Raw genomic sequence first — 23,777 nt, forward strand, 5'->3', positions numbered from 1 at the left:
TCCTATGGATCAAGCAACAACTTGAAGATTATGGTGTTCAAACGAAGACAATTGAAGTCAAATGTGATAACAAAAGTGCAATTGATCTTTCCAAGAACCCAATTCAACACAGCAGAATGAAGCATGTCAGCATCAGACATCACTTCATTAGAGACCATGTACTCAAGGGTGAGATCAAGCTGACCTTTGTCCCAACGGACGAACAGCTTGCGGATATCTTCACGAAGCCACTGGCCCGTGAGCAGTTCAGCATACTGAGAGAAGCAATTGGTATGTTTAATCCTCTTCAGTAAATTCCTGTGCTAAATGAATATGAATGCTGAGTGAATTACATGCTGAATGATTTATTGTTTACTGAGTAACTCATCGAAACTGACTGAATATACAATACTGAGTAAACTTGCACGCTGAGAAACTTAGTTTAGAACTTGAACTTAAAATCATCCTTAAATACTGCACTGACCACTCAGAATATCAAACGCTTGACATTCTAAATACTGAGTGATTAATCCGTTAGCATAAATGCAAAGCACGCGTATAGCCTAGGATGACGTATTCGTCGTAATATGTCATAAATGCCAGGATCGTTGTCGGTACATGATCCCAAGGCAAAACTGACACATGGATTCGATTAAGATCCACACCGTTCATTTCGTCTATAAATTATGGGTATTTCCCCATCTTTTACTCTTTACGCTTAATCAATTCTTAAGGCAAAGAAATCACTTAGAACTTCTTTTCTCTCAAATTCCTCTAATTCCTCCATCTTCGAAGAATGACTAAGTTATCTTTCAACGTCTCCGGTGTCGGCCACCAAAAGTCCAGCTCCGATGAACCTTCACAAAACCCCTCTACACCGAGCAAGGGTAAAACTGGCCAAACTTCTGGAAAAGGGAAAACTGTTAAGATCAGGACCTACTCCAAGGTCTTCAAAAATGTCCGCGAATGGAAGGTTGAGCCCTCCAGATGGGTCTCTGAGCATTTCGTACAACATGAACAACCATTTGCCGAATGGATCTCCAAGAACGAATGGACTGGGCTGTTCTCGGTCAGAGATGAGACATATCCTGACCTGGTAATGGAGTTTTACCACAACCTCAAGGTTGCCAGTGACTCCACCGACTACCTAAGCACTGAAGTAAGAGGAAAAACCATCTTCATCAACCCTCTGTACATAGGAAATCTCCTCCAGCTCAAAACTGAGGGAGTAAGGCTAAGGAAGTCAGGAGATCAGGACAAAACCAACTACGTCCATACCTTCTGCAAACCTGAGGGTCACTCAGGAGAGATCTCAGCATCTTCAATGGGACAGCACCAGAAGATGGCTCACTACCTGTTGAGCTATTTTATTTACCCAAAGATCAACTGCACTACATCAGCAACAAACTTTGAACAGTGCTTCATATGGCACATGCTGACGTACACCCCCATCAACATGCCGGTCTTCTTAGTTGCTGGGTTCCTACGCAGCACGGGTACGCTGAGGCTTGGATCACTCATAACTCGAATTCTTCTTGACCACAAGATTGATCTCGAAGGCGAGGAATCCTTCAAATGAACTGAGATCACAGCTGCCTCGCTGAGGGCGCTGAAATTTGGGCAACCCTTGAAGAAAGGAAAAGCTGCTGCTGCTGCTGCTGGCCAAGCTGGCCAAACTGAGGAAACTATTGCTGAGCCTAAGAAAGGGAGAAGAACTAAGGCTCCAGCTTCTCGCAAGAGAAAATCTACTGAGTCACCAAATGTTGAGTCTCCTGCAAAGAGGCAGAGGTCAGCTGGAAAGTCAGCTGAAAAGAGAACCAGGCAAGATGAGCCTGGAACTGAGGAAGCTGCTGAACTACCTCAGAAGAAGCAAAAGACTTCAACACTGGCACCTCTGGACGTTATACCGACCGACTTCATTGTACCGGATGATTCTCATTTCACTCAATGCCAAGATACTGATGCTACGGAAACTGAGGTCCATTTAGATGACCACTTCATCTCCCAAGTTGAGGAAGAACTTGACGGAGATAGTTCTGAGGAGGAAGAGGAAGAAGAAGAAACCAGCGGTCAGGATGACGCTGAGGATTCAGAAGAAACTGCCAGCAAAATTGAAGCTGAGGATGCTAACACTGGGTTAGCTGGTGGAAATGTGCAAACTGACACTGAGTTAGCTGCTGGAGTTGAGCAAGTTGAGCAAGTTGATCAAGCTGACCAGACCCATACTGAGGAAAAGGAACCTACTCCTACTCACTCAGAAGAACCTGCTCATCATACCACTCCACCACGTAGAAGGCGAAAGCTGGTTAAGGCCAGTGAAGTGATGGTCAGTGAACTTCCTGTGCAATCACCATCTATTCCTGAACTTGTCCTCTCTAAGACAACAAAGGACCCTTCTACTGTTCAACTAAAGTTTTTCAAACGGCCATCAACTTCCTCTACTACAACGCCGTTGGAAACACAAGCCTCTGTTTCTTCTCAATAGGAACATGCCGGCCATACCACTTCAACCACTTCAACAAGTCACGTTGAACCAACCACTGTCCATGCTGTCTCCTCAAGCATGGTGCTGACTCCCCATGTTTTTGCTGTCAGCACAAACAGTGTTCGGGTTATGTCTTCCATCAACAACCTCTCTGCTGATCAATCAACAATTCCTTCAACTCAAGTGCAGATTGAGCCAACTCATCCAGTCACTGACCAGGGTACTCCTTTCACTCCACTTTCTTCTGGTCATACTGATGTACATCGGGATGCCACTGAGTCCGGCAAAAAGCTCATTGACTCAGTGCAAGCACTCATCCACGATCTTCAACATTCCGCTTCGCCTGCTGCTGGATCTTCAATTCCTGAGACAACTCAGCTCTCCCAGGTCACTCTACTTCTCAACAAAGTCAAAGGACTCAAGGATCTGCTGAATGTCGTCTTGTCATTCCAAGCCCAGCAAGCTAAGCAGGATTCACTTGCCAAGTTGGCAGAGATACAGCTGTCAACAATTCAACATCTGAACTCTCTCCATCAGCAAGTTCAGAAGTTGTCTGCTGTGAACACTGACTACGCCACTTCCTCAGAACTCAAGATGCTTTTTGCTCAGCTTCATACTGAGCAACTTAAGACAAATGAGCAAATGGTGTCCTATAGTCAGTGCTCAGTCGAGCAAATCGGTGAGGCCATCAGGCTACTTAACCTCAACAAGCAAGAGATGGATACTGACGCTTTGAAGCAGAATGAGTTGCTGTCTCTCGCACAGCAATCCTTCAATCACATCCGTCATAATAATATCCAGCGTCATCATTATGACTCAGCTCTCTTGAAAACTTTCCACCAAGTCTTTGCTGGACTCTCTGAAGCTCTGGCAAGCAAAAGCTCAAGCTTTCAGTGTAAATATGCTCAGTGCTGCTGATCTTCGCGTACCAGTCGAAGTATCAGCTGATGGAGTTGCCATCTTTATGGCGTAAATGAAAGTGCTGACAAACTAAAAGAGCTTTCCCAAGAACTTTCTCGTGCTGTCTTAACCGATGCGTTCAAGCTCCCTGAAGTTGACAAAACGGGGGAGAAAGCGCAAGCTGCCTGAGCTCAGCATGAGCGACGTCAGTACGAGCGAAGTCAGTCACAGGGCAAGAAGAAGAAATAGATAGGCTAGCATAACTTAGGCCATATCAGTGTAATCTATTTGTCTAGTTTATTTCTTTTACTATGTACTTGCTGACTTCTTTCAATATATATCATACTTATTTTTCTTATTCCAATACTGAGTTATGATATATGCTATTAAGTACTGAGTTATTATGTATCTTCATTTATATAATATTTATTGACTAAATGATATGCTGATAACATGTTTGACATTAACCTATGTACTTATGAAACATTCTGATAAGAACTCATTGAACAACAAATTACTCAGCGCGCTCTATATGTCTAAAACTTCTGCTTAACACTGAGTAAATAGAATATGTGATATAGCTGACCTATACCTAAAAACTGACCTTAGACTTACTCATTTAAATCCTTAAATGTTTTAAGTAAAACTAAGTCAGTAGCTCAACCCTTACGGGGGAGTTTGCTAAAGTATATTAGGTCAACTATCATGGGGGAGCTCATACTGAGTTCCTTGCTGAATAGTTTTGCCAACATCAAAATGGGGGAGTTTGTTGAAACACCTTTCCACATAATTTTAATTTGACAAAATTGGTTAAGTATAATATATATACATATTCTAAACACACTAAGTTTAAATGCTTTGATTTAATTCTACTAATGTGTTTGTTCAATGTTGAGTTAAAATACTATAAGACATAAGAATCGAAAGGCCCAAGCCCAATACGGAAGCCAAGGCCCAAATCAAATAACTCAGTACACTCGGCCCGCGTATGTCAAGACGTTGCCGTTTTTGAACAAAAACACAACTCAGCAAACGGAAGGATCTAGAAGACCTTCGGGAACAACTTCACAATGAAGCTGCTGAGTCGTCCCGACAAAGCGTACAAGACAGCAGCTGACAAAGGAAAACTTCCAGAAAAAGTGTTTCCTCTTTTGGCAAAGTTCAGACGACACAGTATACTGTCCAGTTGACTTTACCATAAAAGGAGAGACCATCTGCTGAGCTGACCGATGACAGAAGATACACGATTGTGATTGGCCGACAGCTCTGAGCAAGTCAGGATGACAACGACACATAGCTGTTTCTCTCCAACGGTTATTTCGAAATTCAAAATGACCGATGCCCAGACATCTCTATAAATAGTGCCATCACAAGCTTCACAATACACAGAACTTGATCAAGCCATTACGCTGACCAAATCTCTACAAGTTCTGCAAGCAAGAAGCAAAGCAAAAATTCTTACACTACATTTCTCATATCTGTGTAAAAGTCTAGAGTGATTGTAAATCGTCTAAAGTGTCTTAGCACATCTTTGTATTAGGACAAAACACTTATCATTTCTAGAGATAGAAAGGAGAGGCTGAGTACTCGGTTTTAAGTACTCAGCGGAGAGATTAGGATTGAGTAGAAGTATAGAGGAAGGTACTCTTGTCATACTCAATTGCTGATATTGTAAAAGGTTTGAGGCTCTACCTTTAAAGAGCTCAGTAGAGTATTTGAAATCTCGGAACGTGTTCCGGGGACAGGACGTAGGCTTAGAAGAAGCCGAACCTGGATAAATCTGCTGAGTGAAGTATTTCTTACCTTAACTCCTTATTTATATTGCTTGCTTTAAATAATCAAAACTGACCAAGTAAAGAGGTCAAGTTGAGTTGTGCGCGTTGAACGTCTGAGCTCAGGAATAGACTCTAAGTGCTATCTCCTGACTCAAGCTAAGAAACTGACCTAGTCACCTGTTGACTAAGCCAGTACCTTACTGTTTACTCAGCCCCGCTGTTCAAACTCTTTTTTTAGAAAAAAAGAAGTCTGCCTAAATTGAAAAAAGTTTAAATAGTTCCTAACCCCCCCCCCCCCCCTTGGAACTATACTTGCAACTAAACAAGGGACCAACATATCCAACTCAGATACTAATCTCATGTTCGAAGACTAAGAATCTAATAGCAACCTCATAACAATCTCTTACTAAATAATATCATGTTGAACATAAGGCATGGTACTATCATCATCATATAGTGTTCAGACATTCCTTAATCTTTTACTAAACTGATAAGTTCGAATAAGAAATATCCATTGCTTCATTCTAGTTTGGCCACACTCTTCTCAGTTCCACTAATCAAGTGGTCGGTGATATCTGCTCTCCCTCAGGTGAGTAGCAATCCCCGCACTTCACTCATGGTCCCTCAACATGATTCAGTACATACCTGGCTAACCCATACTTGGTACCAAATTACTGGCCCATTAGGCAATAACAAAAGCATGAAGTGTCTCATCTAGGTCCCATATTGACTTTGGGTCTAAGAATTCATCTATATGAACGTTAAATAAGAACCACTTGTGACATCGATAACCATGTGATGTTATTATAGTGGATCGATCTAGAGTTTACTTTCCATAAATCCTAATGCTCTTGGTTTGACACTCCATGTCTGTGACCGATAAAACACCATTACAACCAAGGCACATATGCATACTAGTCTTTAGTTAATACTCTATTAATCATCTTACACAAGTAAGTATTGACTTAACAGATTATTGCCTTACAGTTAACGATATCGTTAAATATAACGTCCCAGGACTAAGGCATACCGCAACAATTACATCACGTCACATATCCAACTACTACCCTCGCATCAGGAATAAAAATAAAAATCAATAATGACGTGTTAAACCCCAACAAATAAGAAATAAAGAATCAAACATAACACCTCTAGTAACACATCGATCAAAATCCAAACCGAAAGAGAGTCTCCCTTTAGTCGCATGATGAAATGAAGCCTTAAAGAACTTCTGACTACAAGCTGAGAAGGAAGGGGAGGACATCTGATATCACACCATTCTCTATGAATACATGTGGATCAATACAACACTCTTGCCCTCAAATGTAATCATCTGAGCCAAGTTGCACAGTCAAAATAGGTCTTAAAGTTCATGCGCATTATGACCCACGTCTCATGATGTGATTAATGGAATTACAGGTGCAATTGTTGTAACTATTAATCACCTCTCCACTAAATGATTATCACGTGGCTCTTTAATCACATTTAGGATACAAAACATAGTTCTCCTATAAATACAAGGTACAAAGTACTTCAAATGTATTTATTCACTCATATTTGCTCACCTAAGTTTTCACATTGCTGCGTATCTATTCCTTTAGTGGTTTAGGCATCGGAGCAACATCGTTGGTTCCGAATCCTCTTTGACCAATTTTGTATCTTATTTCCAGCACTTAATAGACTGAGCAAACTGAGTTTAAATTCCCTTAAAAAAAGCAAATTAAATGATAATATAAAAAAGAAAGAATAAGATAATAAGGTATGCTTTTTAGGCAAAGAAGAAGAGATTTATATAATCAGATAAGTAATGATTTAAGAATAATAATCCCCATCATTTTTCATGGGACATATATACAAAATGATTCCAGCTTTTACTGTATAAATTAAGATAAAAGAAATGAACACAGCATCCAATACATTTTAACAGTCTTTCTCTCTCTCTCTCTCTCTGTCACACATAAAAAAGAAGGCTCTTTTGATGCTTGCTTGCTTATATAATTATATAATCTCTCTTTCTTTCTTTCTGCATAAAATGAAAATGACATCCTCTCTATCCATGTTCATGCTTCTCTTCCTTATTCTCACTTTCCTCTTTCATGTTTCTAATTCTGAAACTGAAACCATTTTAGTAGATGGTGTATCACCATGGCCTAACCCTACTGTTCATGTAGGAGAGACCATCAGTAAGTTTCTTGTTTTTCTTCATTTTGCTTAATTTTTTTTGGCTGCAGAATTCTAACTTTTGAATTATGATGCAGTTTTCAAACACAAGTATGAAGAGTACAAACTCTACATTTTCAAGAACAAAAGAGCCTTCAATATCTGCAACTTCACTCAATCTTCTCTTCTCACAAACTCCAATTCCAACTCATTCACGGTCTGCTCTCTCTCTCTCTCTTCAATTGAATAAATTCTTTCTACTTTCTTTCTAATGATTCTTTCTTTCTTTGTTTCAGTGGTACCCATCCCGTCCAGGTTTCTACTACTTCGCATTCAGCAATGCTTCTCTCAACTCTTGCAATGATAAATTCTCTCAGAAACTGTCCATAAAGGTCACTCTGCCTTCACCAATTCCGGGTGGAGAAGTGTCATCTTCTCCATGGCCATTACGTCCTCGAGAATCTGCATCTTCTCCAGCTCCAGCACCCAGTAATGGTGGTGGTGGTGGTGGAGCAAAATCACCGATCACAATGCCGACGGTGGTGCCGGATGGGAGCATGCCGTTTATAAATAGTAATCCGGCTGTTCCTTTGCCTACCGATGAAGTTGATTCCGCCACTATTCGCCCTTTCTCCGCTTCTAGTTCTGCCCATCATCAACAGGTACCCACTTTTTTTCTTTTCTTTTATATACTGTACATACGTATTGTCAAATATATTATATTTAAGGTACTCTTTTCTCATTTATTAATTTTCCTGACCAAATTATAATTTTAATAAAAAAAATGAATACTGGGGGCTTTTCATTTGTGCAAAATAACGTCTATCTAATTTTCTATGATAATAATCAGAGAATTCATTATCAATTGCGTTCACATGGAACTTAATGACCACGTAAATTTGGTCATCCACTGTTAGATCTAGGCGGATTAAATATAAACTTTAGGATGTTTTGAATTTCCACCTTAGGATTTTAATCCGTCTAGATCTAACGATGGATGACCAAATTTACGTGGTCATCAGGGTCCATGTGAACGAAACTGATTCATTATATACTTGTACCAGAATATGATTTTGGTATGATAAGTATTATATATTTAATTATTATTTTTTTTTATCAAATCCACCTTATGAAAAAGTATATGTATATTATTTATATTTTGCAATAGACACATTGATTGGTGGTTAATTAGTTTGAAAATGTTTGGGTGGAAATGCAGGTGGCAGTGGGGCACTTTGGAGGTCAGATTACTTTATTTTGTGTGATATTGGTGGTTCTAGTGTAGTGCAGGGAGAATATTATGCATTAGAGATTAGAGATTAAAGATTAAAGTGGGTTTAAGCATGATTATGATTATGGTGTTAATATTATGGACCCTAGCTAGCTATATATATATTTTTTTTTTGAATCATTTCATCTTTTCATATATATTCAATTCCTACTTTTTCTTTTTCTTCTCTTCTTTTCTTTTTACTCTATCTTTTTCTTAGGTAAAGAAAAATTCTCTTTAATATTTTTCTAAATAATCCTTTGACCCAGTGTGCACCCTTTAATGGTGTCAATAATGATTGTTAAACCAACTGGTTCAAATAAAAGAAATTCAAATCTTTTTACATTTTTTGTAAACTTTATATGATCCCAACCCAACTGATTATGTCAGATTACAACAAAAACTAATTGCCAGAACTCTCCACTATTTTCATATGGATGAGCTACTTTTCTACTATTTTATGTGTAGTTTAATAACAAATATTTAACACAAAAACATTTGCACTCATATATACATTGTAAAAATCCAAACCTTAATTGAATAATTATGCTCATCATTATATGAAACATAAGATCCGATTCAAATCTAACATGTTCTCAGCCGCGTAATCCTTAAAATCTATCATGTTCTCAGGGGCGGGCCCAGAGGGCCCGGCCGCCAAAGCTACCATGGTAATGAATAGTTTCGGTCTCCCTAATATTAGTCTATATCGACTCTCTATGTAGTAATATTTCATTGTTTAGAGGTAGATGAGATGGTTAAAAATACTTACTTTTTTTTTTTAAATGTCCTAGGTTCAATTCCTCCCGATCTCAATTTATTTTAGAAATTGTTTATTTATCTAAATTTTTTTTTTCAATAATTATAAAACTATGTTACCATTATTAATTAATTGATTTATTTTCATAACACTTTTGAACTCATTTTTATTATGTCTTTTCTATTAAAAAATTAATTTTTTATTTTTGAGACTCAAACAACTTAATTTCTAAATTAAAATTTAAAATTTTAAAGCTAAAAATAAAAAAAAATGTAAAAATGTTATAATTTTTTAGAAATTAGCATTGAACTGATAAAAAAAATTAAATATATCCCATTAGGCTTGTCCAAAATTCAAATTTTCAATATTTTGGACCTATTAGGTACTCCCTAAATCCAAATTCCTAATTTTTTAGGCCCGTTAGGCCTCTCTAGATAGGCCTCCATAAATCCAAATTTCTAATTTTTACCTGATAGGCCTCCATAAATCCAAATTTCTGATTTGTTTGGCCTCTTAGGACTCCTTAAATCCAAATTTTTTTTTTTTTTGCCTGGTAGATCATCTGAAATCAATTTTTTTTAATTTTTTTTACATGTTTAGCCCTCCCTAAATCCATTTTTTTTACATATTTAAGACTATTAACGAATTCTTGCTTAATTTTGAGAAATTGTATATTAATACTTAAAATTGGTTCTTGACCATTCAAATTATAACACGCATATATACAAAAAAAAACTAAGCAAGTTCGATTTAGCAAAAAAAAAAAAATTCCGCACGCACGTATAAAATCGGTCCCCCAACCTAGTAATCCTGTATTCGCCACTGTATGTTCTATATAAACATCTCTCATGAGAAATTTAATAAGGAGATCTATTATACTTCATACTAATATTTTTACGTGCAATTACATTTTTAACAAAATAATACTTAATCTCCAGCTATAAGCTTATGATTTGTTGTGGAATATCTAATCTTCAGCAAAAGTAATAAGAAATTGACTATTACAGTAAATTACTACCGGAGCATTGAACTAGTAACATTCAAGTCACTCATGAATCCATTCAACCATATACTACCTCTTGAACCGTAGACAAGTATGATACATACTTTACTTCCATGGTGAATAAAGCTACAAAAGTTTGTTTCTTACTACTTTATGATAATATGCACCATTCCCTAGCAAGAAAACGTAGCTTGGTGTGGATTTTCTCCATCCAAGTCTCCCGTCTAATCTGTATTTGTATATCCTCTTGGTCGGAGAACGCAAAGAGTAATATGGAGTAGTCTTAAGATACCCTAATATCTTTTTCATAGTTTTCCAATGTGCTTGTCCAAGATTGTACTGATATCTACTTACAATCCCAACAACCTGACATATATCGGATTTTATACACAACATAGCGTACATGAGACTGTCTACAACACTAGCATAGGGAACACTTTCCATACGTTCAATCTCTTATTGTGTTTTCGGACACATGCAAGTGTCAAGGATTATATCCTTTGATATTGATCTATCAATGGGCTTGCAATTTCACATATTGAATAGATCGAGCACTTTGTTGATGTATGGTTTTTGAGACAATGCCAACAATTTCTTTGGACGATCTCTCGAATTCTTAACTCCAAGAATATAAGTTGCTTCTCCCGTATCTTTCATTTTAAAACTTGAGTTAAGCGAAGCTTTTATCTAATTCATGCATTCAATGTCATTTTCATCTATCAAGATGTCATCAACATATAATGACAAGATGGAAAAATTTCTTCTGGAGCATTTTGTGTAGACACAATGGTCTTCTTCAATTAGCTTGAAGTCATTCATTGTCATCTCATTATGAATACCATTGTTTAGAAGACCTTTTAAGGCCATGAATTGATTTGTTCAATTTGCAAACCATTTTTTTCGAAGCCTTATTCGATGAAACCTACATATTGTTCCATATAGATTTCTTCGTCCAGTTCTCCATTGAGAAAGGCAGTCTTTACATCCATTTGATGTAGCTTCAGGTCTAGCTAAAATCAATTTTATCGATGTAAACCTTACAATGGGTGAGAAGGTTTTCTCGAAGTATATCCCTGCCTGTTGTGTACAGCCTTTAGCAACTAGGTGAGTTTTGTATCTTTCGATACTTCCATTAGCCCTTCGCTTAACTTTGAGAAACCATTTGATCCTAATAGCTTCGTGTCCTTTTGGTAGATCAACCAGTTGCCAAACATGGTTTGATCTCATGGAAACCATTTATTCTTCCATTGCATTAATCCATTTGTCTTTGTCTAGGCACGAAAGATCATCTTTAATGTTACTAGGCTCCATGTCATCTTGTGGAGTAACTAAAAAAGGCATTCCTTCGATTTTGAATTGTCGACTTACGACTTTCTATATTCAAATATGGCGTGGTTCTGAATCTTGATAAACATGTCACGTATATTCGTCATAGTTCAAAATGCTCCCACTTAGACCAAGTTCCATATTCTCATATAAGTCAAGAATCACATTCCCATTTAAGATAGGATCTAGAGTCCTTCGTATCATTTTGAGGTGCTAGATCATATTCTTGTTTCTCAATATTTTTCCCACTCGAATGAAAAGATTTGTTCGAATCTAATTCCTCATATAAAGGAGATCTTGGTCAATTTCCCTGAACTTAGGTAACTCGTTCTCTAGCAAGACAATGTCTCATGATTCAAATTCTATCACGCGTCCTTCATCACTTTCTCCCACTAGGACATATCCATTTGATACGTCTAGGTATCTTATAAAGATACACCTTTTCCTCTAAGGACTAGTTTCCAAATTTTACTTGAAGTATCATGGGTGAAATAGATCAACCCCACGATCTAAGCATATTCAAATCGAGTGTGCAACCTATCCATAACTCGTATGGAGTGGATATGACTGTCTTAAAGGGCATTTGGTTTAGAACATAAGTGGTTGTTAGCAAGACGTCTCCCCAATAGAAAATGGGTAAGTTTTCTCCAATCATAATTGACCTAACCATGTCGAGAATGGTTCTATTTCTCCTCTCGGCAACGCTGTTTTGTTGCGATGTGTATAGAATCAACAACTAATGTTCAATCCTTTTTTAATCACATAAAGCTATAAATTCAAATGAAAGATATTCCAAACCATGATCAATTCTTAGAGCTTTAATCTTTTTATGTAATTGATTCTTAATAACATTCATAAACTTTCTAAATAGCATAAAGATTCAAACTTGTGAGGCATAAAATACATCTGGTCATACCTAGTATACTCATATATGTAACTGATGAAATGATAGGCCTTATGCTTAGCCCTTAAATTCATTGGACCATAGACACTTGAATAAATTAAACGATGAAATGGTAGACTTATACCTGTCCCTTGATGATATTTAAAATGTTTGATATAACATTTAAAATAACTGTAAACCACTTTGTTGAAAATTTATGTCAAGATAAAATTGTATCACTTTGTACATTAACACTAAAACACCTTTTACATATATTTATAAAAATTTCAAGAATGTGTTTCTTGAAATTGCGTGTTGGTGGAATTATCTTCCTCATCTGATACGAGGTACTGGAATGCATCTCAACCCAATCAATGAGTCCTAAATCTCACTCTCTTAAAGCATATACTATAGGTATAAAAGAGTAATAATATTTTTTTATCATATTAAAAAGGAAAAAAGAACATCTAGCAATAAGTTTTATACTTATATTGCTGAGTGTCAAAAATTTCAGATATGGGATTTTTTTATAAGTAAAAAAAAGAAAAAAATAGGGTGTTGTTTCAGTTAAAAAAAAAAACATAGTGTTCTTCTGTTATAAATTGTGTTATTCACTTTAATGTTCATGGGTTCAAAAAAAAAAAAAAAACATGTTCATGAGCTTTGACCTGCCCAATCCACATTTTATGGATTGGGCTTGCACATGTATATTTAAAAATTGGTCCAACTTGATGTGAAGTTCAAATCAGCACATAGAATGGATTAGATTTGAAATTTGTCCCAAAAGCCTTAGCCTTATATTATATGTATTTCTAACCTTTATTTGATTTCTATTAGTTTATTAAATATTTGTTGGGAGGAAGGGGATGTTTGCCTAGTGTATCACCCTATTGACTGGGTTGAAGGACACCCTACTTCAATCATTTAAAAAAAGTATTTTCTATAAAATTATTTTTGCATATTTTTATTGTTGTTTATATTTATAGTTTAATTTTAATTTTAATTATTATTTTAAATATAAATATATATTATTTGGATAGGCTGGGCTTGAAAATCGATATTTTTTCCTTAGCTCAGTCCGGTCCCGTGCCAATATAAATATTATGTGGGATGGATTGAGCTTGAATAAAATAATGGGAAAATTACACAGAAATTCATGTTTTAAAAACTATTTACAACTATATCAAGATATAATTTTGGATTATGTCAAACTAGTAAAATCAGTACTTTTAATATATTTTAATGACTAGAATTGATAAATTAGAAATCTAGAATATATTTTCTATAGTTTATGATTTATGAATTGGAGTCTAGATTTTTTAAATTATGGTGTAAAATTATAAAATATAGAGAATAATGATATATTAAGAATTAAGTTTGATAATATGACTTAATTGTAATTTTGTACTTAATTACGATATTCATGTATTTGACCCAATAATTTAGTATAAAACTTGATTAGACCTAGATCAAACTCGGCCCAGCCCATCCCATAAATAAATCTACTCATAAATAACATATCAAAGACACGCTTTGAATTCTTATAATGTGTTCTACACGTATTGAACAAAAAAATAGAAAAATATAAATATTATGTTTAAAGACATTTCATCTTCAAAATTATTGAATAATCACAAAAAAAAAAAAAAAAAAAAAAAACTTTTTTTCCTAAACTAACTGATGCAATGTGCAAAATATGTAGAATATTTAGATTCCTCATCAAGGTGGAATCTTCAATTACATCATTTATGATGTTTTATCATTTACCGACAACAATAATGGTATTTTTTGTAACTCAATTCTTTCTCTATCTTAAATTTTGGTTTTCGAAATTGAAGTGGGTGTATATAGTCACATTCCTACATGCAAATAGAAGAATGCGTGATTTTATCCTAATCAATCACTTAATTATGCTTGATTTATGTGATTGGAGTTAACTTTAAAAGAAAAAATGAATATAAAAATAAAAAAAAACGTGACAAGTGTTTTTAACCTTGCAGTATGTCCTTTTCTCTTTTGCATACCATACAAGAGAAAGAAGCAACGAATATGTCCTTTTCTCTTTTGCATACCATACACCAAAACATAACCCACTCTTTTCATTCTCAATCAATTTCCGTTTTGAAATAATTCTAAGAGAAAAAATGGAGCTAGAATTGGGATTGAAGATCACCCGCACAAGAGATGATATAATTTCCCATTCCAACCTCCAGATTAACAAAACTCATGCCGGTCCTCTCTTCTTATCCAGAGAAACTGACACCATCTTCTTCCTTATTGCATATCTCAAAGGTAATAATCATATAACACTGATTAATCTTCATTCTTTCTCTGCTAAACTTGTGGTTCAATGCAGGTTTTAAAAGAGAGAATATTGATATCCATATCAATGAAGATGGGAATCGGATTACTATTAGCGGGAAGAGGGCTGTTCAGGAGATGGTGTTATCAGGATCATGGATTATGCACACAAAAGATATTGAGTTGAGAACCTTCAGTAAGGTTTTCCAAATTCCTGATGGTATTATTTTGGATAAAATCAAGGCTAAGTTCAATGATGAACAATCAAGTTTAACAGTCATTATGCCCAAATCAGTTAAAGGAATGCTTGGCCTTCAGATTCAAGAAATCGAACAAGAATCGAAAACCGACGAAATTGAACAAGCTGTAGAAAAAGAATTTGAAAGAATTTGTGAAAATGATGAAGAAACATCTCAAGCAAAAGATGAAATGCCACAAGAATTACAAAATGATGATGAAGATAAACAAGTTGATGAGGAGGAATTGATAGCAGTAGAAAGGCAGAGAAAATCAAGAGGGTCTAAGCTATGTCCACCTTTTGTTGTTGCAGGATCAGCAATCCTTGTCTCTCTTGTTGTTCTTGTCATTACTTTCATTAGAGCTAAAAGAAGATGATTTCAATTTAACATGTATAACATAAATAAATCCCCACCATTCATCAATATATATACTTATTCAATTACTTCAAGATAAAATCATATTACATGTATAAAGTTCTTGATAAATGATTATTCAGGCATTTCAATTCCAGTATTTACAAAAATACTTGTATAGTGTATTCTATATTTATAGATGGAGAATAATATAATGTTGTTAAAAGAACAGAAAACCAAATACTGAAAAAGAAACTAGGCCCAAGAAAGATCACTAGCATTGGAGATTTTTTGGCAATAACCTGCACAAAATTGTAGTAAGGCAAGGCAGCTGGACCTGGATAGTAAAGTAGGATGAATGAAAAGAAAGGTAATGGGGCCAAATATTTTTTATAACTACTTGACAGATAAGTGGAGTGTATGAAAAGCCTGGTACTGTTGACAAAACACATGGATGGAAGCACATAAAGCCAGAACATGGACCACATATTTGTTCAAGTTTTGACCCTATCAAATTCTATGCAATTATGGTTAAATTTCAAGAGAAAAATTGGGAATTGAAGAGCCTTCACTTTCACATTCAAATCCTATTCATAACTAAGGAAGGAATCTCCATATTCTTACAACTGTTTCTTGTACTGTATAACTTTTGGTAATTAAAGCTTATGAGTTAAGACAGCTAATACAGTAGTACAGTGCATAAATGGCCACTAATCTTACAATTTCTTTGGTAGGTATGCAAGGGACCAACCAAGGTTGAATATTTCAACAACCATGCTAATATCCACAAATCCATGCTCAACTACAACAACAACTATACAGTTACTCGAAGGATGAGTCTCAATTATTTCAAGCACCATTTTACCATAGAGAAGAATTTCATATACGGGGAGGAATAGTGTCTATCGAATACTACTCACTAGTGATTTAGAAGGATGAACTACTAAACATCTCGTAGCTTGTTAGAAAGCAACACTCTAAGTCTTCAGAACCACTAGAACAAGCAACACTCCTAAGTCTTCAGAACCACTAGAAAATTGAGATCTAACAAGTCCAGGGCCTATTAGGATTTTATTATTGCACATATTTAAGGAACAATCAATCAGACCTCCACACAACACTGCAAATTTGAACACAACAAATTCCATTGCTCTTAATCAAGCTATATATATATAAAAATTTAATATAGATGCATGATAAATCAACCTAACCTGTTTGTCAAACACCTTTATTTGGATGCTTTCAGTAGGAAAGATCATCATGTTTAGATTTTGAAAAGGGAAGGACAAAATAGCTAAGCATGAAAAAGAATCATGCAAAGTTGAGAATGACTAATGACCACAAGTAACCAGAGAGAAACCCTACATTAAAGCTAAGTATCACAGATTAAGAATTTAAGACAGTACACAAGATAAAATCATTCATCATTGACATTGTCAAAACAAGACAATACATTTAAATGGCATCTAGCGTACAAACATCTCCATCTCAAAAATTCTTTTAAAACTACAATTTCACAATTAAGTTCTTTTTATTAAAAATAAAAAATAAAAAAAAGAACTGTCATGTTGATGGGGATGGGAAGCATTTAGTTAAAAGAAGTAATTTTCTCCTGGAACGAGGGGAATAAAGTGCAGAATGTTTGCTTCAGTAGCACAAAGGTAACTTCACTCAACCAAGTGGTGGAGTCTTATCCTAGGGGAACATAAATTCCATAGTGCATAAAGAATGATATTAAGCCATTGTCAATAAAATGGAGCTCAGAAACGAATAAAAAAATATATTCACCACAAAAACGAATTCCATTCAATAAATGCAGTTTTCAGGGACCTCAAACGAGACCATATCAAAGTCAATTAAACTAATGCAAGTGCTCCATGATATTGTAATATTTGCATTAAGAAAATCACAAGGGGCCTGATAAAACCTCATATGCCAGCATATCAAAGTCAAATGAACCCCTCTATTTATGGAAAGCTGGAGCTTTGAATGCAATGGGTAAGAGCCAGTCAGCATTAAGATAATCCAATTCCTGCAGTAACAAAATCCAAGTAAGAATCTATCTATAAGGGTAAAAGGAAGAGTTACAATTGAATTCTTCACACCTAGTTCTCTAACCAAAGAAGAGACCTAATTTGAATAACACTGGATTTACAAATGCACAGAGAACAAACAAGAACTTACTGTCTTCTTCTGTGGGGACGAATAAAAGTAGAACATGAGTAACAAACAAAGAAACAGTTAAATGCCTTACAAGGTCAGAAAATGGAAGGAGCATTCCTCAGTTCAAACAATCCTCGGAGGGCTTAGGAGACAGCTGGAAATCAGCTGTAGGCAATCTTGGAAATAACAATTAACATATAGAGGTGCTTACTCAATGTAGAGCAATGACAGGGCGAGTATAACTGCACACGTCAGTAAGACAAAGAACAATATTCAGCACCTGCGGGCTTAACAAACAACAGAGAGAGTTGAATATTGGATAATATTAATAACAGAAACTTCATTTACAGAATCTTTCAGCTACACATTCAACACAGATAGTAACAAAACATTCTTGGTTAACAGGGAACTGAACAAAGAACCTGAATGTAACACACACAAAAAAAAAGGCAGATTTCCCCTCTTGCATTACACAAATTATGTATACTATTAACAAAGCAAAAAAGAAAAGAGTAAAAAACATGAATGCAGACTCAGCTACAAATTCAAAAGATGTAATTTACTGGAAATTTTGATTATACAATCGCAACAAGAAGCTGGAGATCAGCACCATGGACCACAAGATTCTGAATTTCCATATCCTACATTTCCTTTACACAATATATTTGCTGATAAATACAAAGAAATTTCTTCTTTTTTTTGTTGGCATCCTGGCCAGTTTATTTTCAAAGGATTCATCTTTATGCTCTTCTTAAGCAATGCTTAAACAAGCAATGACAATATCAGTCATTGTGGTTCATTCTGCCCAGAGAGTCAAGCCCTTCAGTTCGGCTATGAACAATCCTGTGAAACACTTCTCTAACTTGTCTCTCCAAAGGATCCAATTCCGTCTTTATTAACTCAAAAACCCGTCCCAACTCTTGCACTCTCAATCTAACCTCCGTTTCACGTTCCTCTGTTAAGGGGAACTGAACAGAATCAGCCATTTCAGCCAACAATTTAGTAGACCTATCCATACGATAAATCTCCCTTAACAAACCGCATGCATTCCTCCTATCACGCTTCCTCGATTCTTCTGTTATTCTCTCATGCAATGACATTATAGAAGCAGACCATAGCAAATTTCTGGGAATTGAGAAATGCACTTGCAATCCCCTATCCTGGCAAGGTATAGCTGCAACCATAGCCCACATAACAAACAGCAAAATTGAGCTCATAGTATAAACAGCCACCGCAATTCCATTAGTAGCCACAATTTCATTAGGTTTGGGAGGCGCTACATTAATGGCAATCGCCTGGAGCTGCCTGGCCGCAGACCATGACCGTGAAACGCTCCACGACAACGATCTAAAATGCCCAAGATTCTTATGTTGGTCTTTAGAGGATGCAGCGTTTTGGCGTCCAAAGGAGCGGTTCCGATTAGCCAAAGCGGCAGTAGATTCTCTGTCGTCAAGCATTGAAATATGCAAATCCACTAACGCCTTCTTTGCACGGCGGAACTGTCCTTCTCCGAGCATTCTCTGATTGTCCAAAGCACAAAGAACAATCTCAATTAGTTTTTTCCACTCCCTGACCTGTTCAATCCCATCCCTAATCGCATTACAAAGATCCAAAGCCTTGACACTCCGTTCAAAGAAATCATGAATCATCCGATCCAAAGGCGATTTATAAACATGCGATCTGTTATTAAACAGAATGACCCTAAACTCCTCTTGACAACGGAGAAAAGAATCAAGAAGCTTTCGGATCCATGAGAGTGAAAGCAAATCATCGGAGCCGGCTGATGACAGATCCGTGAACCGGTCAGCCACCTGCCTTTGAAATGTTTCGAGCTCGAGGTCATGAGTGGTGGCTTCATGCGTAGATTCCATAGAATGAACCTGGTCACGGCGGAGACTGAAAATGGAACGGCTAAAGGAAGCTGAGGATCCTTGGTAATCCGTCGCTGGCATTATCACATGAAGAAAAGAAAATCCCTAATCAGAAAATAAAATTACGAATAAATAATCTGTGTGAAATTGAAGATAGAGAAGCTAATTCAGAAGGGTAAGGACGAGTTGAAAGGGAAGGAGAGAGTGGAAGTGAGAAAGAAGAAATGGATGAGAAACCCTAATGGAAGGAAAGGCCATTTTATTGGTGATATTTGGACCGCGTAATATGGTGGGTCGGAAAGAGAAACCTCTAAAAACGGAAGTTGGACGTACAAATAATTACCATTCTTAATTAATCTTCTATTGCATTAAATATAAATCATTTTTTTAATTTTCAATCTCCCACATGCATCATGTAACATAAATTCTATGTTCTCAATAACATGTTAACAATTATTCATAAATATATATTCATCTATTTCTTTTATAAATTGTTTGGTAATTAATCTCATTAACTATCTCAAGGTTATTGATGTACCATTTAGGTAACTTATTTCCTAATTAAAGGTTCGTTTATTTCTTATGTTACTATTTGCTAGGTGTTGTTCATATTAGATGTGTTTTTTTTTTTTTTTTGGCTGTTGTTGATGATTGGTAGTGGATGTTAATTGATTTTTCTAATAAAAGCAGTGATTTCGAAATTTAAACAGTTTCGAAAAATGTAAATAAACTGACACTAAAATTTATTTTGCGAATATTATGGACTCATTTATTTCAGTTGTTCTTATTTATTATTTGTTGTTGTTGATAGGCAAAAGATATTAGTTGTATTTTTTTGTAAAATACAGGTGTTTCGGAATTTTATCAAATACTTTCTATCTCTTGTTTAGCATTGAAAGGTAAAACGTAGCTCCGAAAAATGGAAACAGACGGGTACTATAAATCGAAACGAAAAACGAATAGATGTCCTTATCTATTTTTTATTACAAATATATTCATCTATCTCACGTTATATATGGATTTAAATTTTGCATTATAATCCATAAATTATAATTAAATCATTAAAATAATTATTTTTTCTTTTAAATTTTTTATTTATTGTTAATTATTATGATTTAATTATAAGGGGAAAGTACAAAAATAATACTTATGATTTGCCTTATTTACAAATAGAGGTATGTGGTTTAAAAGTTTGCAAATAGAGACATGTGGTATGATTTAATTTACAAAATAAGGTATTCAGATTACATTATTATGTTCTGATGCAATCAAGAGCATTTTTATTTTATTTTTTAAATTACATTTACATATTGACAAAACACATACCCAAAAATTAAATTGTAGTGATGTAAAATGAACTTCAATATCAATTTTAGTTCCTAAACCGTGAAATTAGTAAAAAAACGTAAAATTTTCACCGTATGATATATGGTTTCGATTTAGGGAGCTGCGTTTTGGGGAAAGGACCGTGTTTTATCAATATGTAGGAACAATTTTTTTCCAAGATAAAAATGACATTGGTTGTAATCAAAACTTAATAGTAGAATCTGAAATACCTTATTTTGTAAATTAAATCATACCACATACCTCTATTTGTAAACTTTTAAACCACATGCCTCTGTTTGCAAATTGAACAAACCACAAGCATTTTTTTGTATTTTTCTCTTATTATAATTCTTATTTATATTAATACCAATTACAAAAATTAATAGGTATATCTCATATATAAAAATGAATAAATAGATCATTTATAAGGAAGTAAAAAAAGTTATCAACTTCCATTGAAAAGTTATATACTTCCTTTGAATTGATTTTTATAAATAATAATAAAATACTTGTTCAGCTTAAAATAATTATCACATTTTAATAAAATTATATATTAAACAAATAATTGATTTGTATTAAATTTATAAAAAATAAAAAATATTTTTTTTTGTTAATAATCCTTAATTTCTACTACATTTATCAATAAACTACTTTTTATTAAATCTATTTATGAGTTTTCTATCTGTCTAAATTCGCTTCTTATAGATAGAATTTGGACATGTCTATTTAAGAATTAGTCCCTGGTCGAGCCTTTTTAAGCTCATATATAGAATGGATTGAGTTTGGGATTTAATTCAAAGACCCGAACCAAACCCAACCAAGTCGCTCCTATATTATATATATATATATATATTATTTTTATTTAATTTTTATTATTTTGTTAAATATTTTTTATTATATAAAATTACTTTTGTTGAATTTTATTGAATTAATTAACTAAATTTTTAATTTTTTGTATTTTTATTGTTGATATTTATATTTTCATATTAATTTTAATTAATTTTTTAATATAAGTATGGATTAGTTATACAAGTTGGGATGGGCTTGTAAATTAATTTTCTTACATTGGTCATGTCCGGTACGAGTCTGATATAAATATAGTACGAGTTGAGTTGGACAAAGTAATTTAGTATAATATCCGATTAGGTCCAGTCAGTCCTATCATGAATAGGTTAGTCTTTATACCTTGAAAACTTAAAATGACACAAAAAAGTAATTAATTTTACACTCATTAACCATGTTAAAATAAAATAAAAAAAAATCTTGAAAATTTAATAGGGTAAATAATTATTATAAGCTCTCTGTGTTTTTAGAAATAATTATATAGTCCTTGCGTTTTTGTTTTTGTTAACTCCTTAGTCCTTATAATTGGACCAATGGTCAAACTATACTAAATAAACTTTAAAATACCAAAATTACTCTTTACTTTATGTTTTAATAATAAAACATCTATTTTTCCTATTTTATATTTCTTTCTCTTTTTTCCTACATAATCACACAATCTCTCCGGTATAAACTCCAATATAAAGTAATTATTTATTAATTTTTATATAATTATAGAATTTTAATTTAATAACGTAAAATTTATTGACTAAAAAATGAATGAAAAATATTTCAAAAATTATTAAAATAGGAGTAAGACTATCATTGTAAAAAGTTTTTACAATTCTAATAAATTTTCCAAATGAAGAAAAAAAAAATGATTTTTAAAAAATTATAAAAAAATTTATAATAATATTTAATATTAGTTTAAAGATATTGCATTAAAAAATAAAGAAAAAATAATTATAATTTAGAAAAAATAATAATACATTTTTTCAAATATATTAATTTCCGGTGTATATATATAGTTTAAAAAACTTCATTAAAATTAATTAGATTAAATTTGAAACTAAAAGATAAAAGATTTTTTGTATATAACTAGGGATAATTTTGGATTTTTATTTACAAAAACAAATGAAATAACTAAAGAATTAATTAAGATAATATTTAAGGACCTTATAATAATATGATGGACTTACTAGCGTGTTAACTAAAAACATAAGAACCGTATAATTATTTACTCAATTTAATATGACAAACATTATAAAACAATAATATTTTTCTCTATATGACAATTATTTAAATCCAAGAGTATATAATAATTCTTATTATATGTATTTATGAATATAATTTAATTAATATATCGATGTGATTTAAGAGCATAATTGGCTCTAGAGAGCCGGCCTAAACATTATGTTAGAGCTTTTTGTTTAGCGGATCTTCAATCCAAAACGTGTTTTAAATACAATATAATAATTATTAAATTTTAATTATTGAAGATATTTTTATAAATAATTATTATCTTTATATTTAAATTTAATAATATATATATAACAAAAATAGAATACGGTAAAATACAATAAAAAAATCTACAATAATACATACTATATTTTAATAAGATGAGAGAAAAATTAAGATAAAAAGAAAAAGAATGAGAGGAAATGGTTTATTTTGGGAAGTGAGGGTGTTGGAAATAAAGAAAACAGTGTGGAAGCCTAAGCCTTATATGGAAAACACAAAACACGCAGCACACACGGGATGAACTCGTGGCTGTGAGCCGTTGGATTGGATTGGAATATAGTGTCAATATCAAGGCTGACTTTTAAAATTACGTGTCTGTGAGAATGTCATCACACGTGGAAGGCACAGCTGGGTCTTTGTTGGCGCGTAAAGTTAAAAAAGAGCGCTCAGACTTGGTCTCTGTGCTTCGCTATCTGCATTCTGTATTTGGGTACAGCTATACCTACTATATATACAAATACTCAGTCCCGGACACTACGTAAGTAATTCTCTGTAGCCTTAATACAATCTTAATTTGTTTAAAAATTTTGATTAATAAACTCTTTAATTTATTCTTTAATTTATATAAAATATTCCGTTAGTTTTTTTTTTTAATTTGTAAAAAATATAATCTCACTCAATTGTTAAAAAAATAAGTTA

The 23,777-nt window shown here is 33.9% G+C and overlaps 3 protein-coding genes across 3 annotated transcripts; 2 read left to right on the plus strand and 1 right to left on the minus strand.

Moving 5' to 3' along the window:
* The first annotated feature begins 7,050 nt into the window (after positions 1–7,050).
* On the plus strand, positions 7,051–8,757 carry LOC136200689 (uncharacterized). The gene is made up of 4 exons (XM_065991111.1): positions 7,051–7,322; positions 7,398–7,516; positions 7,596–7,961; positions 8,519–8,757. The coding sequence occupies exons 1-4, from the start codon at positions 7,118–7,120 to the stop codon at positions 8,582–8,584; spliced, it is 756 nt and encodes a 251-aa protein (XP_065847183.1). The 5' UTR covers positions 7,051–7,117; the 3' UTR covers positions 8,585–8,757.
* A 5,892-nt stretch (positions 8,758–14,649) lies between these two features.
* On the plus strand, positions 14,650–15,457 carry LOC136236056 (uncharacterized). The gene is made up of 2 exons (XM_066026166.1): positions 14,650–14,833; positions 14,898–15,457. The coding sequence occupies exons 1-2, from the start codon at positions 14,686–14,688 to the stop codon at positions 15,455–15,457; spliced, it is 708 nt and encodes a 235-aa protein (XP_065882238.1). The 5' UTR covers positions 14,650–14,685.
* Positions 15,458–18,131: 2,674 nt separating this feature from the next.
* Positions 18,132–19,717, minus strand: LOC136234899 (protein BYPASS1-LIKE). Its single transcript, XM_066024402.1, has one exon. The coding sequence runs from the start codon at positions 19,548–19,550 to the stop codon at positions 18,381–18,383; it is 1,170 nt and encodes a 389-aa protein (XP_065880474.1). The 5' UTR covers positions 19,551–19,717; the 3' UTR covers positions 18,132–18,380.
* Positions 19,718–23,777: the final 4,060 nt, after the last annotated feature.

Source organism: Euphorbia lathyris, chromosome 7 (genome assembly GCF_963576675.1).
Source record: "Euphorbia lathyris chromosome 7, ddEupLath1.1, whole genome shotgun sequence".
NCBI lineage: Eukaryota > Viridiplantae > Streptophyta > Magnoliopsida > Malpighiales > Euphorbiaceae > Euphorbia > Euphorbia lathyris.

What these genes read in the sequence shown, in the direction of transcription:
- LOC136200689 (XM_065991111.1), top strand. Translation starts at nt 7,118, where the DNA reads ATGCTTGCTTGCTTATATAATTATATAATCTCTCTTTCTTTCTTTCTG. An exon ending in TCATGTAGGAGAGACCATCA is followed by an intron (nt 7,323 to 7,397) that starts GTAAGTTTCTTG and finishes ATTATGATGCAG; the next exon opens with TTTTCAAACACAAGTATGAA. An exon ending in GTTCTGCCCATCATCAACAG is followed by an intron (nt 7,962 to 8,518) that starts GTACCCACTTTT and finishes GTGGAAATGCAG; the next exon opens with GTGGCAGTGGGGCACTTTGG.
- LOC136236056 (XM_066026166.1), top strand. Translation starts at nt 14,686, where the DNA reads ATGGAGCTAGAATTGGGATTGAAGATCACCCGCACAAGAGATGATATA. An exon ending in CCTTATTGCATATCTCAAAG is followed by an intron (nt 14,834 to 14,897) that starts GTAATAATCATA and finishes GGTTCAATGCAG; the next exon opens with GTTTTAAAAGAGAGAATATT.
- LOC136234899 (XM_066024402.1), bottom strand. Translation starts at nt 19,550, where the DNA reads ATGCCAGCGACGGATTACCAAGGATCCTCAGCTTCCTTTAGCCGTTCC.